Source organism: Petaurus breviceps, unplaced genomic scaffold (genome assembly GCF_028583685.1).
Source record: "Petaurus breviceps papuanus isolate PSGF00001 unplaced genomic scaffold, PetGlider_PUasm1.0 90721, whole genome shotgun sequence".
NCBI classification, from domain to species: Eukaryota; Metazoa; Chordata; class Mammalia; order Diprotodontia; family Petauridae; genus Petaurus; species Petaurus breviceps.
In genome coordinates this window covers 2722086-2735496 of record NW_027187322.1, presented here as the reverse complement: position 1 = coordinate 2735496, position 13411 = coordinate 2722086, and the positions used below count along the sequence as shown (strand labels likewise).

At 53.8% G+C, this 13411-nt stretch overlaps 1 protein-coding gene across 1 annotated transcript in view; it reads right to left on the bottom strand.

Annotated features, from left to right (window-relative positions):
- Positions 1–5441: 5441 nt before the first annotated feature.
- The window catches only part of OVOL1 (ovo like transcriptional repressor 1), an 8785-nt gene continuing 815 nt past the window's right edge, over positions 5442–13411 (bottom strand). Inside the window, exons 2-4 of the mRNA XM_069066363.1 lie at positions 9220–9437; positions 7670–7859; positions 5442–7355 (exon numbers count right to left, since the gene is read on the bottom strand). Coding sequence (XP_068922464.1) covers positions 7081–7355; positions 7670–7859; positions 9220–9437 — 683 coding nt within the window. The 3' untranslated portion in view covers positions 5442–7080. The remainder of the gene's footprint in view (positions 7356–7669; positions 7860–9219; positions 9438–13411) is intronic.

The following is a 13411-nucleotide window of genomic DNA, read 5'->3' as shown; positions in this document are numbered from 1 at the left end:
CAGCTGGGTCAGACTCTTTAGGGCCTCACATTTGAGGTTTTCTTGGCAAAGATACCAGAGTGGTTTGCCATTTCCTTCTCCAACTTATTTTATAGATAAGGAACTGAGGCAAAAAGGATGAAGGGACTTGCCCACGGTCACACAGCTAGTAAGTGTCTGAGGCCAATTTCAACTCAGGAAAATGAGTCTTCCTGACTGCAAGCCACTGTGCCACCTAGCTGCCCCACCCAGTCAGTTCTTATAGCACAGGAATATTCTTTTACATTCATGCATCACAGTCTGTTTAGCCAGTCTCCAATGGGTTTGTTTTCAGTTCTTAGCTATCACAAAAAATGCCACTATACCTCGATTTGAGTCTATAGGGACTTTTTTCTTATTAGTGTGTCTTATCGAGGCGGCCTTTGTTGGCCCAGTAAAAGAGTGTCTGGTTCAAACATTTTAGTGACATTTAAGTCACTTTCTTTTCATAATTCCTCATTGCTTTCCAAAATGGTTCTCCTACTTCACAGTTCCACCAACAATGTACTGTTGTGCCTACGTTCCCATAACACTCCCCACATTGACTATTGCTGCTTTTGTCATTTATGCCAGTTCCCAGGGTGTGAGGTGAAACCTGAGGGTAGTTGTGGTTTGTATTTGTTACTCTTATCGTTAGTGACCTGATGCATTCTTTCATGTGTTTGTGAATACTTTGCAATTCTATTTTCCAGATGTGTGAGTTCATATCCCTTGACCATTCATGTATTAGGGAATGGTTAATAGTCTTATATTTAATAATTGTTTATATATCTTGGCTACCAAACCCTTATCAGAGAAATTTAAAACAAAGATTTTTTCCCATTTGACCGCTTCCCTTGAAGCATCTACCATTGTCTGGGCAGAAGCCTTTCTGTTTCTGATTGCCTCTTCTGCTGTAAACACAGTTTTATGCACCTTTATAATTCATCATTTTGGGGTGGCCTTGTTCCCCTCACCCCTGATCCCCTCTTCTCATTTGATATTCCCTCTCTCTCTCCTCCCCTTCAGCTAGTCTGTTCCTTAGTTTCAAAATTTCATTTTTTCTGTCCCTTTCCAAAATCCAAAAAGGATTTCTCTCACTCTCTTCATTCTCCATCTTTTCTGTCTGTTTCCTCTAGACCCTTGTTCTCTGATTCATAACCCCTAGAATTATCTGGTCCCTCCCTTTCCTCTGTATTCTTCATGCAATCGAGGCTTCCAAAGTATCCATTCTGGGCTCTCCCACCACTGCCTTGTGGGGCTTGTCCCATGGATTCCCCGTTTCCATTGTGCCTCATTTCCAGAATAAGCCAATGACTGCAGGTGTCAGAGAGGACGCTGCCCCCCCAGGTCCCTGATCACGCAGTCCACATTGATCTAGATCCTCTCTTGTTAAGCTTTTTTTCTTTCCTTGCTTTTCATTTTATTTTTTTGTGACATTTTAAGTTCCAAACTGTCTCCCCATCCCTTCCCACAGCACTAGAGAAGGCCACCGTGTGACACAGAGAGATAGATGAAAATATGTTGCATGTCTGTATCACACCTATCTATGTATCTGTGAAACCATACTATGCGTACTTCTATCTACCCGGTCTTCCCCTAGGGGTGGCTAGCATCTTTCTGCAGAGGTCCTTTGTGGCTGACTGGAGTATTGACGATGCTCCAAACAGCTTAGGCATTGACAGCTGTTCTTTGAACAGTGCTGCTGCTGACCTGCATGCCATGTCCTCTGGGTTCTGCTCACTTCACTTTCATTATTCCATACGAGCCTCTCTGTTTTTCTAAAGTCGTGAGCTCATCATTTCTTACGGCACAGTAGTATTCCATCATAAGCACATACCGCATGTTGTTTGGCCATCCACCAGCTGATGAGACTCCCTGAACTAGCTTTTCTCTATTTGCCTGGAAAGCTCTTCCCGGGGCCCATTGCTTCCCTCAGGACAAGTAGACTTTTCAAACACCAAAACCCCCAGGCCTCATCCAATGTAAAGTCCCCACCTCCCTTTGTTGACCCTCTCTCTTCACTCATGAGACCATTCATCAGGGGAACCCCCTCCCACCTCCAAAGGAAGGCCTCCTTCCTTCCCCCTACCCTTTTTAATCATTTCCCCTTCTTCTCACCCACCTCCCTGTGGGCTCTGAAACTACAGAGGTCCTGCCTTCCCCTCCTTGCCAGCCTTTGGTTTGATCTGGGGCATCACTCCCTCCTTTCTATCCCCCTGCTGCCTTCTCCCCTTTATGTACCCTCCCATATTGTAATGTCGCCCCACAGAAGCAGCATTCTCCTGTAGGCAGAGGGTCTCCAGGTTCTGTCCATGATGCTCCCTGTCTGCCCCTTCACTGATGCCTCTATCAGATTCTTGCCTTCATCCCTGTCTCCTTGTGGACCTTCAGGAAGAAGTCCTTTCCTGGTCTCCCTGCTGTCACTGCTGCTGCTGCTGCTGGCCCCTCCTACTGATTTATTCACTCCTCCTGCATTTCTGTTGTTTGGGGTGTTTGAGATACAAACCCTCTCTTCAATTCTGATTTTCTTTTTCTGCAAATGATTTCTCTATTATCGAATGTCTGTTTCTGGTCCCATGGTTGCAGGATAGGCCACTCTGGGCTGCATCCTGACCTTCTGCTCTTCAGAACATGTCGTTCCATTCTTTTCTTCTTTTCTAGTGGGTGTAGAATAGTCTTGCTTTATTCAAATGCCCTTTCCTTTGTATTTGAAAGTCTTTCTCCCAGTGGCTTGCAGAACGTGTTTTTTTTTATTAAATTCTCAAATTTAATCACTGGAAGTCTTGGAGTTTGCAGCCTTGAGTTTTTTTTCTGGAATCAATCTGAAGTCTTTGGAATTTCATTTTCCATGTTCAGAAGCTCTGGACGGTTTTCTTCTAGTATTTGCTTCATTATGGAGTCAAAGTCCTTTTGTTCTTCTGGCAGTGCTATGATCTTTGGTTGTCTCAGCATATCCAGTCTTTGAATTTGCTTGCATAGTGAGCGTGTTTCTTTAAATGTTCTTGTTTTTTGCTTCTCTTTTTCTAGTTTCTCTTCATAGTCACATTTCCAGTCTATTGTTTTCTCTTTCATTTTTTTCCCGAGACTAGAGATTCAAGTTTTTCCATTCTGCCCGTTATCTTTGCTGCAAAGACCATAAATTCTGCCCTCATAATTCTCATTTCTTTGTGAAATGATTCAGGAGCAGTATGCCATGATTCCTATGTTCTCAAGTTCCACAGGGTCCTCTATCTTATCAAATGTTGGATTGTCTCCTGTCTTCCTTCCTTCTTCCTTTTTTCTACCTTTTTTGGCGGTATTTATTCATAATGCCTCATTTGTTCATTATATATGCAGGCCATGTTTCCTTCTGTTCTTAGTGTCTTTCCTGCTGATTTATCTGTTAATGTTCAAAGTTTTTGATTTCTTCTTCCTGATATTATTGATACTTTTAGTCTTTTTTCCCCCATATTTTCCTTATCACTCACTTCCTGTCTGGATCTCCAAGCATCTCAGCTTTCTCCCACACTGGGCAATTCTCAGTTCACTAGCCCAGGTCTCTGGTGCAGCTGACTTTTGGTTGAGGTCAGTCCTGGTTACCTATCCCACCCCTTCTGTTCCTCAGATCTCTATCCCTGCACCAACATTCAGATCTTTACAGCATCAGTGCTTCTGGATGGCAGCCCCTGGCAGGCTTTTGCTCCTGAAGGGCTGTGGACAAGCTGGCAGTCAAAGCCTGAGCAAAAGTCCACAGCTTGGGATTAGAGGGGTCTCTACAGCACTGGACAGAGGGAATGGGGACTGGGGTACAAAAGTGTATTTGTGTCCTTGAGTCTGCTAGTACAACCTCACTGTCAGGAGTATGGGGGGTTGGAGGGAAGGGAGTGAGCTCAGGGTCAATGAGTGAGAGTTCCCAGGTTTGGGGTTTGTTTGGGATTCTTAAGAGTCCTAGACCAGGGAGATAGTGATGTTGCTTTATCTTTGGTGCATCATTTTTGTTTTGCAGAGGTTTAAGAGGTTGTCTAGTCCTCCATCCTGTGGTTCACATCACCCAGAAGTCTTGCACTTAATGTTTATTGACCTTTTGGGCCTCTCCAGTCCCCCTCCCCTCCCCAGCTGCTTGTATCTACTCCCCATATTACCTTATTTTATATACATGGGGTTTCCCCCAATAGAATATTAGAGGCAACTGGGTGTCCTAGAGAATAGGAAGATCTGAATTTGAATTTGACTTCACACACCAGCTGTGTGACCCTGGGCACATCACTTAATCTGTATGCCTCAGTTTCCTCTCTGTAAAATGGCCATAATAGCACCTCCCTCCCAGGCTTGTCATAAATTGTTAGTTCTTAAGTAACCGCTTAACTGGCAGAAGCAGCATTTGCACCCAGGTTCTGGCACCCCCTATTGCACCACTCTTTCTGAGAAGGTGGTTCCTACTGTCCTTTCATGGCCAGATGACTTTCCTTTTTGCTTCCTCCCACCCAGAAGCAGTGAGACCCTTCCTGCACGGGGCTGTCCACTTCATCTAGCTTGTCGCCCATGCAGTGTAGTTGTTTATAGGCACCTGAGGCAGCTGGGCCTGCCTCACACGCTTACCATGTGACCTTGGGCAAGTCACATCATCTCAGTTTCCTTATCTGTGAAATGGGACAACAGGATCTGCCCCAGAGGGATGCGGAGACAGGAGAAGTAGTTTGTGACTCACTTTGCAGACTCTGAAGGGCTGGGTCAGGGCGAGCTACTTGGAGGAGGAAGAGGAAGTTGGCTTGCAGGGAGCCCTGCCACCAACCAGCCTCCCTCAGTTCGAATGCTTGTTCATCATCTTTCCTCCTCAAGCAGGAGCCTGGCGAATCTGGGACGACAGAACAGAGCCCAGGCGGTTTCCACAGAGCTTTCATTTCCCTGCCTCCCTGTCCCTTAGTTCCTCACACCAGGGCAGCCCAAAAATAATGGCCCCCTCACTGCCACCGCCTTGAAAACATCTGCTTCCCTGGGCTCGGGACTTTCGGGCCTGAAGCTACTTGTTCACCCTATCAGCTTCAACACTGCCCCTCCTGGTCTGGTGCCATCTGATCCATCAGCAAAAGCTTGTTGCTTAGAGGGGAGCATCCCTGCTGAGGCTGACTGGGCTGGGGAGGGAAGGGGGCTTAGCTTATGGGGGCAGAGCCCAAAGAGTGGCTTCCAGTCCAGAAATCCTGCAGGGCTTCATCTTTGGCCATGTGACCCTGGTCGAGTCCCTTCCCCTCTTGGGGCCTTCATCTCCTCATCTATACAAGGTCCTTGAACTAGACAGGCCCAAGGGCCCATCAAGCCCTGACATTCTGTGGTTCTGTGATGCCAGGAGGGCTCAGCAATAGTTTGGGGATTGCCTCGTGGCCTTCCTGAGCAGAGGGGGCAGGGCAGTGAGGGTGGGCTCACTCAGCAGGAAGTGACAGGAGGCTTGGCCCGACAGACACATGTGGCCTTATAATCTTAGATTTTAATAATGAACAGAAAAACCAGTTACAAAATCAAACAGACAACACAGAACCTTGTGACTCCAGCAGACAGAGCCAGTGGAAAAACATGGAAACAAACCAGCGCTACTGTTCAGACACCAGGCCCAGAGATTCCTACTAGAGGAGCATTTAATCAAGAAGTCGTCAGCTGGTAACATGGATACGCCAGCAACTGAGCCAGGAGGTAAGATGGAGAAAGGTCCTCAGGCCCCCTGGAGTTCTGCCTGGTCTGGCAGGTGAGACCCCAGGGCGGATCCAGACTGGTGGCTGAAGATCAGTGCTTGGGAACTGGCCCGGCATCCAGTCTGGTCCAACTCTTCAGGTCTGGCCATCAACCAACCCTTTCAGCAAGGTGGGAATTATGTGTTGTCTGTCTTGGGAGCAGCTCTCCCCTTGACCACGAATGGAGAAAACCCACAGGGCCCTCAGGCCAACACTCTCCAGTAAGCTCCTACCATGGGGCACACAACAGCTGGAAAAGGGTGGGCCCTCTCATGGTGGAAACAACAAATGAATAGCCTTTCTAACTTAAACTGGCAGCCGCAGCCCCACCTCCCTAAACTGGGAAATGTTGGGGGAAGTGGTGCTCACTGGCTCAGCCCGCTGCCAATGGGGTGGTTAACATTCTGCCCAGGGGCTTCCTCACTTTCCTGCTGTCCTAGGAGTGGGGCCATCCCAGAAACCATGGGCCCTTCCCACCCAATCCCCCAGCCCTGCAGAGCTGCAGACCCTCCCCTGTGGCTCCCATCTATGCCACTAACTTTCAGGTGCTGAAGATGGTGGATTCTGGGTAATGAAGGCACAATCATTTCACCTCGGCTGCCCCTGGGCAGAGCCAGAAAGAATCTACTGGACTGGTGAGTGACCCATGTTGCTATTGGGGTCCATTTATAAATGGAGAAGTGAGGAGCAGCCCCAGGCAGCCCTGAATGGGGGCTGAAAAGGGAGTGTGGAAAAGGCCAGGCCAGAGAAGTCCGGTCATGAGATGAAAGGAGGCAGGAGGCTCTGCCTGGAGGACAGAACGAAGGGGGGGGCAGGAGGGGTGCGGCAGACAGGGTGCCCACAGTGATGAAGCACAAAGGGGTGGGGATGGAGAAGAGCTTGCTCTCTCCAGCTCTGACATAGATCTCTATCAGCACAAAAAATATATTATCTGTACATCTGTCATCCTTCCACAAAAGCCTTCAGGAAAGAAATCCCATGAGCTCCCCCGCCTGGGAGGGCCGGAGCGTGCACACCCCCTCCCAGCGGTGCTGCAGCCACACGCTGGCCGCCAGCCTCCTTTACCCAGCGGCTTTGCTCCCAACAGTCTGGAATATGAAGTCTCCTCAGCCAGCAGCTACTTATCCCTGCAGCCCCCAAACCCCCAAAGGGCTCACGGCTTGTCTTCAAGTCCCACCTCAATAAAACCAGAGGGAAATGTGGGAGTGTTGTCTGAGGAGGTGGGTGAGAAGGGGCGGGCCCGCGTGGGGATGCCCACCACGGAGTGGCCCTGTACCCAGGCTCTGAGGGGCCCTGGTAGTCTTCTGCCCACACATGCCAGCTGCAGAGGGCTCGGCGCCTGCCCTCCAGGCAGGCGGAGGGCCTGGCCTTCTGGGGCCTAGAGGGGGTGGCTGCTGTGCAGCAGGGCCCCGGCCACCTTCTTGGAGGTCTTCCTCAGCAGCGGGCTGTCAGGGTGCTGCTCCCTCAGGTGCCGGACGTGGCCCTCCTGGCTGTCGGAGGTGCAGCCACACTCCTCACACACGTAGAGCTTGGCCCGCCGCTCCTTGTATGCGTACTTCTGCTGCACCCCGTGGATCTTCTTGAGGTGGGACTCGAGGGAGCAGCGCTGGGTGAAGGCTTTGTCACACAGGCTACATTTGTAGGGACGCACACCTAAAGGGAAGACAGAGGCGGGAGTGATGAGGGGGACCTCCCCAGAAGCCCTCCCACCTCCCTCCTCGTTGAGTCCAGCCCAGATCCTCTTGGCAGAGATGCCTGACTGTGGGCGGTGGAGCGCGGGGAACCAGGCCGGCTGTGCCCCAGCTCCCCGGGCATCCACAGGCTTGCCATCTTGGCTCTGGATGTCCCCCAGTTGTCTCTTAGTAAGGAGACTCTTTTCCCCAGTGCCAGCTCTGGACTGCCAGGACTAGGTGCCCGCCCCTGGCCCCGGCGGGTTCAGGAGCTGGCAGCCTTGCAGGCCCACTCACCTGTATGTGTGCGCACGTGTCTTTTGAGATCAAAGGTGTCATTGAAGCCCTTCCCACAGTAGGTGCAAAGGTGTCTCTTGACATCGTTGTGGCATTTCATGTGACGGTTGAGCATGCGCTGGTAGGTGAAGGCCTTGTGGCAGATGTGACAGGTGAAGAGCTCCCCGCTAGGGCTGTCTCCCACGGTCACCTGCCCAGGGACAGAGGCATGAGTGGCTGCACACAGAGCCTGAGCCCAGTTTCTAGCTGCTGCCATTTGGGGGCTTGACCTTGCCCATCCCCCATGCCCAGACTCTGCCTCCACATCCCCTCCTGAAGCCTGACAGGCTTCCTCCGGAGCTCTGAGCGCCCTTGGACTCAGGGGTCTGGACCTGAACTGTGCTGACCCCTTTGCCAGCTTCTAAGCAACCCCACATAACTGTGATCATGACCACTGGTCCAGATGGGGGCAGAAGCCAGGTGTCTGAAGGGAACGGCTGCCCCCCCCCAGTCTGTCATCACCACTGCTAGGGCTGAGCCTTGGCAGCCAGGCTGCCCTCTCTGCTGGCACCACCAGCTCTGTCCAGAATGTGGAAGAGCATCATAGATGAGGTCAGGGAAGCAGGCCTCAGCTCACTGCCAGGCAGTGAGGCCTGGGGGAGAGGAGCCCCGGGGCTCAGGGCAGTCAGGGCCACCTGCCTGCTCCAGGACTGTCAGGTGGGAAGGCTGGACTGGACCCACCAGGCCAAGCCCCTCATGCATAAAGCACCAGGCAGGATGTAGGCCAAGCCTTTGGAGGACATCACTACACTGTGTGGAGTACTGGAGAGACCAGGAGGGAGGGGAGTCACCCCCCCACACACAGCTTGTCAGAGTCAGCCTATGTGTGTGTGTGACTGTGTGTGTGTCTGTGACTCTGTGTCTGTGACTGTGTGTGTGACTGTATGTATGACTGTATATGTGTGACTGTGTCTGTGACTCTGTGTGACTGTGTGTGACTGTATGTGTCTGTGTGTGACTGTATGTGTGTGACTGTGTGTGTCTGTGACTGTGTGTGTGACTGTATGTGTGACTGTGTGTGTGACTGTGTGACTGTGTGTGTGACTGTATGTGTGTGACTGTGTCTGTGATTGCATGTGTATGACTCTGTGTGTGACTGTATGTGTGTGACTGTGTGTGACTCTGTGTGTGTGACTGTGACTATGTGTGTGACTCTGTGTATGTGTGTATGTACGGGGGGGGGGGGGAGTTGGTCCACATTCTCCTCAGGGACCTGAGCCTTCTGGCTAGATACCACGTCTCCATAAAGCCAGGCACCCCACCTTCACCCGGCTCTGGGTTGCACAACAGGGCGGCATGCATAGTTACAGGACACCAGCTCCAGAGGCGAAGCTGCTCCTGCTCAGGCCTTGTCGCCCTCCAAGGCCTCCAGCCTGCCTGCCCTCTTGGTGGAGGAAGGAGTCTGATGTGACACCCGGGACGCTCCTGTTACCGTCCAGCCTCCCAGAAAAGGCCCTTAGGTTGGCATATCCTCGAAGCCAGCCCCAAGTCGGTGACTCTGAGCTCCTCACCTTCATCTTGGGACGCAGAAAGCCATGGTCATGGGCCTGAGAGTCAGTCAGGCGGCCCAGGTCTTCCGCTGGCAGCTGTGCCACCACACAGGGCCTGGAGGCTGTGCCATAGCCAGGCTCCCGAAGACTCATGTCCAGGGCCAGCGGGCAGGAAGGAGGCTCGGCCACTGAAGGTTCCAGGTCATGGTAGGGCTGGGGCGGGCAGAAGCCGAGGCTGACTGTGGACAAAGGAGCGAGCGCATTAGGACCAAGATCATTCAGACTGCCAACATTCTAGTCTCAGCTTGCCTTCAGCGGGGCAGCCTGGAACCCAGTGCCAAGGGGTGAGGGGGCACGGCTCGGCTACCCCATTAGGATAATTGTAGGCGACGCCAGCCAAGCCAGCATCACAGTTCAGAGACATGCCCGCTGAGTAATCTGTCTTAGCGGAACTGGGAGGAGCCAAACTTCTCTGCCAATTAGCACCACGGCAAACTGCCTGTGTGCCCCACCTGGGCTGGTCCCTCTGGATTCCTGGCGTGGGCCCCACCCCCTTTAATGGTGAAGGCCCGAGAAGGAGTTGTGGGGGCATCTCCCCAGATGCTTGCACCAGCACCCCAGAATGGCAGAGGCCTGGCCTTTCCGTGCCATTCGGCTTCTCCTCCCCACTCCCATCAGCCCCTTTCTCCTGGCCTTTGCTGCCTCCTGCAAGGGGTCCCCCTCCCTGAAGCCCCCTCATGTTCTAGCAAGGCCGGCCCACTGCCACCCACTCCCTGAATTCCTGGGAGGGGGTGGATGGCTCCAGCTGGCAAACAGGCCACGGGTGGGGCAAGGAGGAGGCCCTGGGCAGCAGCAGGTGGATTCACTGTAACAGTCTCCTGGGCTGCCTGCCCAGTCCTTACACAACCCGCCCCCACACCAGGGACCGCTTAGTGTGGCAGAGAGGGCTGGGCTGGGCTCCCCGCAGGCGGTGGAGGTGGCGGCGGCACCGATACCTGGCAGACCCGCCATGCTGCCACTCCCCTCCCCTCCCTGTGGCGCACAGGTGGGCAGACCTGCCTCCCTTGAGTCCCTGGAGTAGCGGAGGCCAAAGAGTTCCCCAGTGACATTTCCAGGCAAAGGTTTTCAATTGGGGAACAAGTATTGGTTTCTTGGTTTTTGTTTTATAAGAAAGTGCTTGACTCGGGATGCAGAGCCCTCTACCAGGAAGATTTTCAAGGCTCAGAGCAGAGACTGAGAGGGTCACAGAAAAAAGAGCTAGAGCAGGTCAAGAAGGACTAAAAAAGGGAGGGAAGACCCTCGCCTGGCCTCCCCTGTCCCGAGCTGGGCCCTTGGGCCTCCTCTCTCCTCCCCAGCTGACAGCTCAGGTGTGGGGGTGGGACAGAGGGAGCACAGAAGCCTCCACCATTGCGAGCCCTCATCTCTGCTTGGCCAGAACAGTAGGACAGGCGACCCTGGCCCTTTTGGTACTGACTGCCCTAGGCCTGGGCCCTGGTTTATTGTCAGCACCCATCTGCCATGGGGAGCTTCCCTGGGTGCTGCAAGCAGATGGGGCCAGGCAGCCCAGGTCCCCAAAGGCTGCCCAGACCTGCTGGGCTTTGTGGGCGCTGACTACAGGCAGAGGCCTCATGCATTAGGGGGCAAGATGCCAATGGACACCCCGGTGTTTCTGGAGCCATGGGAGGCCTGAAAAGAACTTTGTCTTCAGTGGTTCATCTGGGCTTTAGGTCCCCACACAGGAGCAAGCCCGATGGCCAAACTTTGTTCACCCATTCCTTGAGGACAGGGCTCAGGGGTGATCTGCCCGAGGGGAGATGAGGGTGCTGCACCGCTTGGGTTCTCTGTCTGCTGGGGGGGAATTTGGGAGCTACACCTTCTCTGCCTGTCTTTTTCAGCTTCCTCTCACACAATTGAGGGACTGGGGTGAAACCAGCCAGGGCAGCCAAGGCCCCCAGCCAGGGTGGGAACCAGTTTGCCTCCTCCCCCCCCCCCCCCCAGCCCTGCCGGACCGGTCCTCCCTCCCTGCCTCCATTAGCAGGCTGGGTGCTGCCCTGGACGGGCGGGTGTGGGCAGCGGTGTGCAGCTCCCGAGTGTGCCTGTCACTGGGGAGGCCAGAGCCCCAGGCAGGAAACAGAACAGGTTGGTTCCCTGCTGGGAGGGCACCCTGGCCCCTAATTGAATGTTTCCGGTGAGGCGAGGCACCGCTCATCACCTGCCCACAGCCTGGCAATGTTGCAAGTGCTGGCTCTTCCCCTTGGGGTCTTGGCCTGACTGCTCTCCAAGCTGCCCTGCCCTGCCCATCCTAGCTCTGGTCCTAACCCTGAGGCATCCTGGGGCCTCAGTCTGTCCAGCTGTAAAGTGAGACCAAGCAGGGCAGGCACTACAGACTCCCTGCTTTCTTGGGACCCACCCCAGCTGAGGGCGCTACGATCTCGAGGGTGCCCGGCCCCAGGCGCCCACCACTGTGTACCCACGAGCCGTGTGGCTGGCGGCTGGTCTCGACCCACGTTGCCAGTCACTAGCTCCTAGGGATCATCTTTGTCTCCAGCCATCCTGAGACTCCCTTTCACCGACTGGGGCAGGCATCAGCAGCATGGGCATGGTCCCGAGGACCCAAGAAACCAGCCTTGGGGGCTGTGCATACAGCTGGTGCTCAATTTAAGCCCAGCAGCAGGTTTAGCCTTGGTGATCGGCAGAGAGCTCCCCTTGGAGCAGTGCCCTCCCAGCACACCCATCTCTATTCACCCCTCCAGCATCTGCCTCAGAACACCTGGACACAAACAAAGCTGACACCTGATTATTCAGCCTGCTGGCCTCTGACATACTCAGGCCTTAGTCACCAAGACGGGCTGGACAAGAACTGGAAAGGGGCCCTGCCTCCCTTCCTTCGATGAAGCTGGAGAAGGCTGGCCTCCTGCCTGCCTCCTGCCACCCTCCCACCTTTGGTTCATATCTGACTCTTGGCTCTGACCCGTATCATCCACACGAACTTGGGGAAATTACTCGCATCTCTCCCAGTGTCCATGTTCTTTTCCGTAAAATGGGCACTTGGGGGTGTGGTGAGCCTAGCAGTAAACAGTAACAGAGCATCATGGGAGGCCCTCCATCCACAGCCCAGCTGCCTTCCCTTCCCTAGACCTCAGACCATCTTTGAGGCCCATGCTGTGGGCCCCTGAGGCCTCTGAATGCTTCTCCACCTTGCTCTGGGTCCTGTTCTGCACAGGGTCCTCTAGTCATCACTCCATCCCTTTCCCTCTGGGCCACAAGGTGGATTTACTTCTCAGGCACACCCTGGAGAAGCTGATCTTACCCCACATCCAATAGTGACATAACAGAGGAGAAGCAACTGCCCAGTGACAGGGACTCCTGGACCCCCGGGGTGGCTGCCAGAGCTGCAAGAGCCCTGCCTTGCCTCAGGCCTTCAAGCCTCATCTCCAACAGAGCCATGGCTAGCTTTTCTTTTCACTGGATGTCTATCCCCTGCAGCTCCAATTCCTGGCTTCTACCCTTGGCCCAGGAGGCCTTTGGGTCTGGGAGAAAGTTCAGGATTTGCCTTGTGACCCTGGGGGCTCTAGGAGTGATCCAGAACTGGGTCCCTCTGGCTCCCTCCCCACCCTACTCCCCACACACACACACACATAAGGGGACCAGGATGAACTATTGGAGCTGGAAGGTTTCCAACATTCCCCAACTCAAGGGTCCCTCCCCCCATTCTCTCCCAGAGAGAGCGGGGTCACTGCTCAGCACGGTCCCAATGTGCTGGGGCTGCCTGACACTGGCCCAGCAAGCTGCTGGGGTCATGGCTGGCTTGAGATGGGAAGAGGGCAGCACGCTGTACCTGGAGAGGCCCCAGAGCACAAAGCCTGGGGTCCTAGAGGCATGCCAGGAAGGAAGGATGGAGGGAGAGAAGGAAGAAGGGAAGGAAGAAGGGAGAGAAGGAAGGAGGGAAGGAAAAAGGGAAGGAGGGAAGGAAAAAGGGAAAGGAGGGAAGGACAGAGGGATGGAGGGAAGGAGAGGAGGAAGGAGGGAAGGAGAGAAGGAAGGGAGAGAAGGAAGGAGGGAAAGAAGGAGAGAGAAGGGAAGAAGAGAAGGAAGGGAGAGATGGAAAGAGGGAGGGAAGGAAAAAGGGAAGGAGGGAAGGACAGAGGGAGGGAGGGAAGGAGAGGAGGAAGGGAGAGAAGGAAAGAGGGAGGGAAGGAAAGAGGGAGGGAGG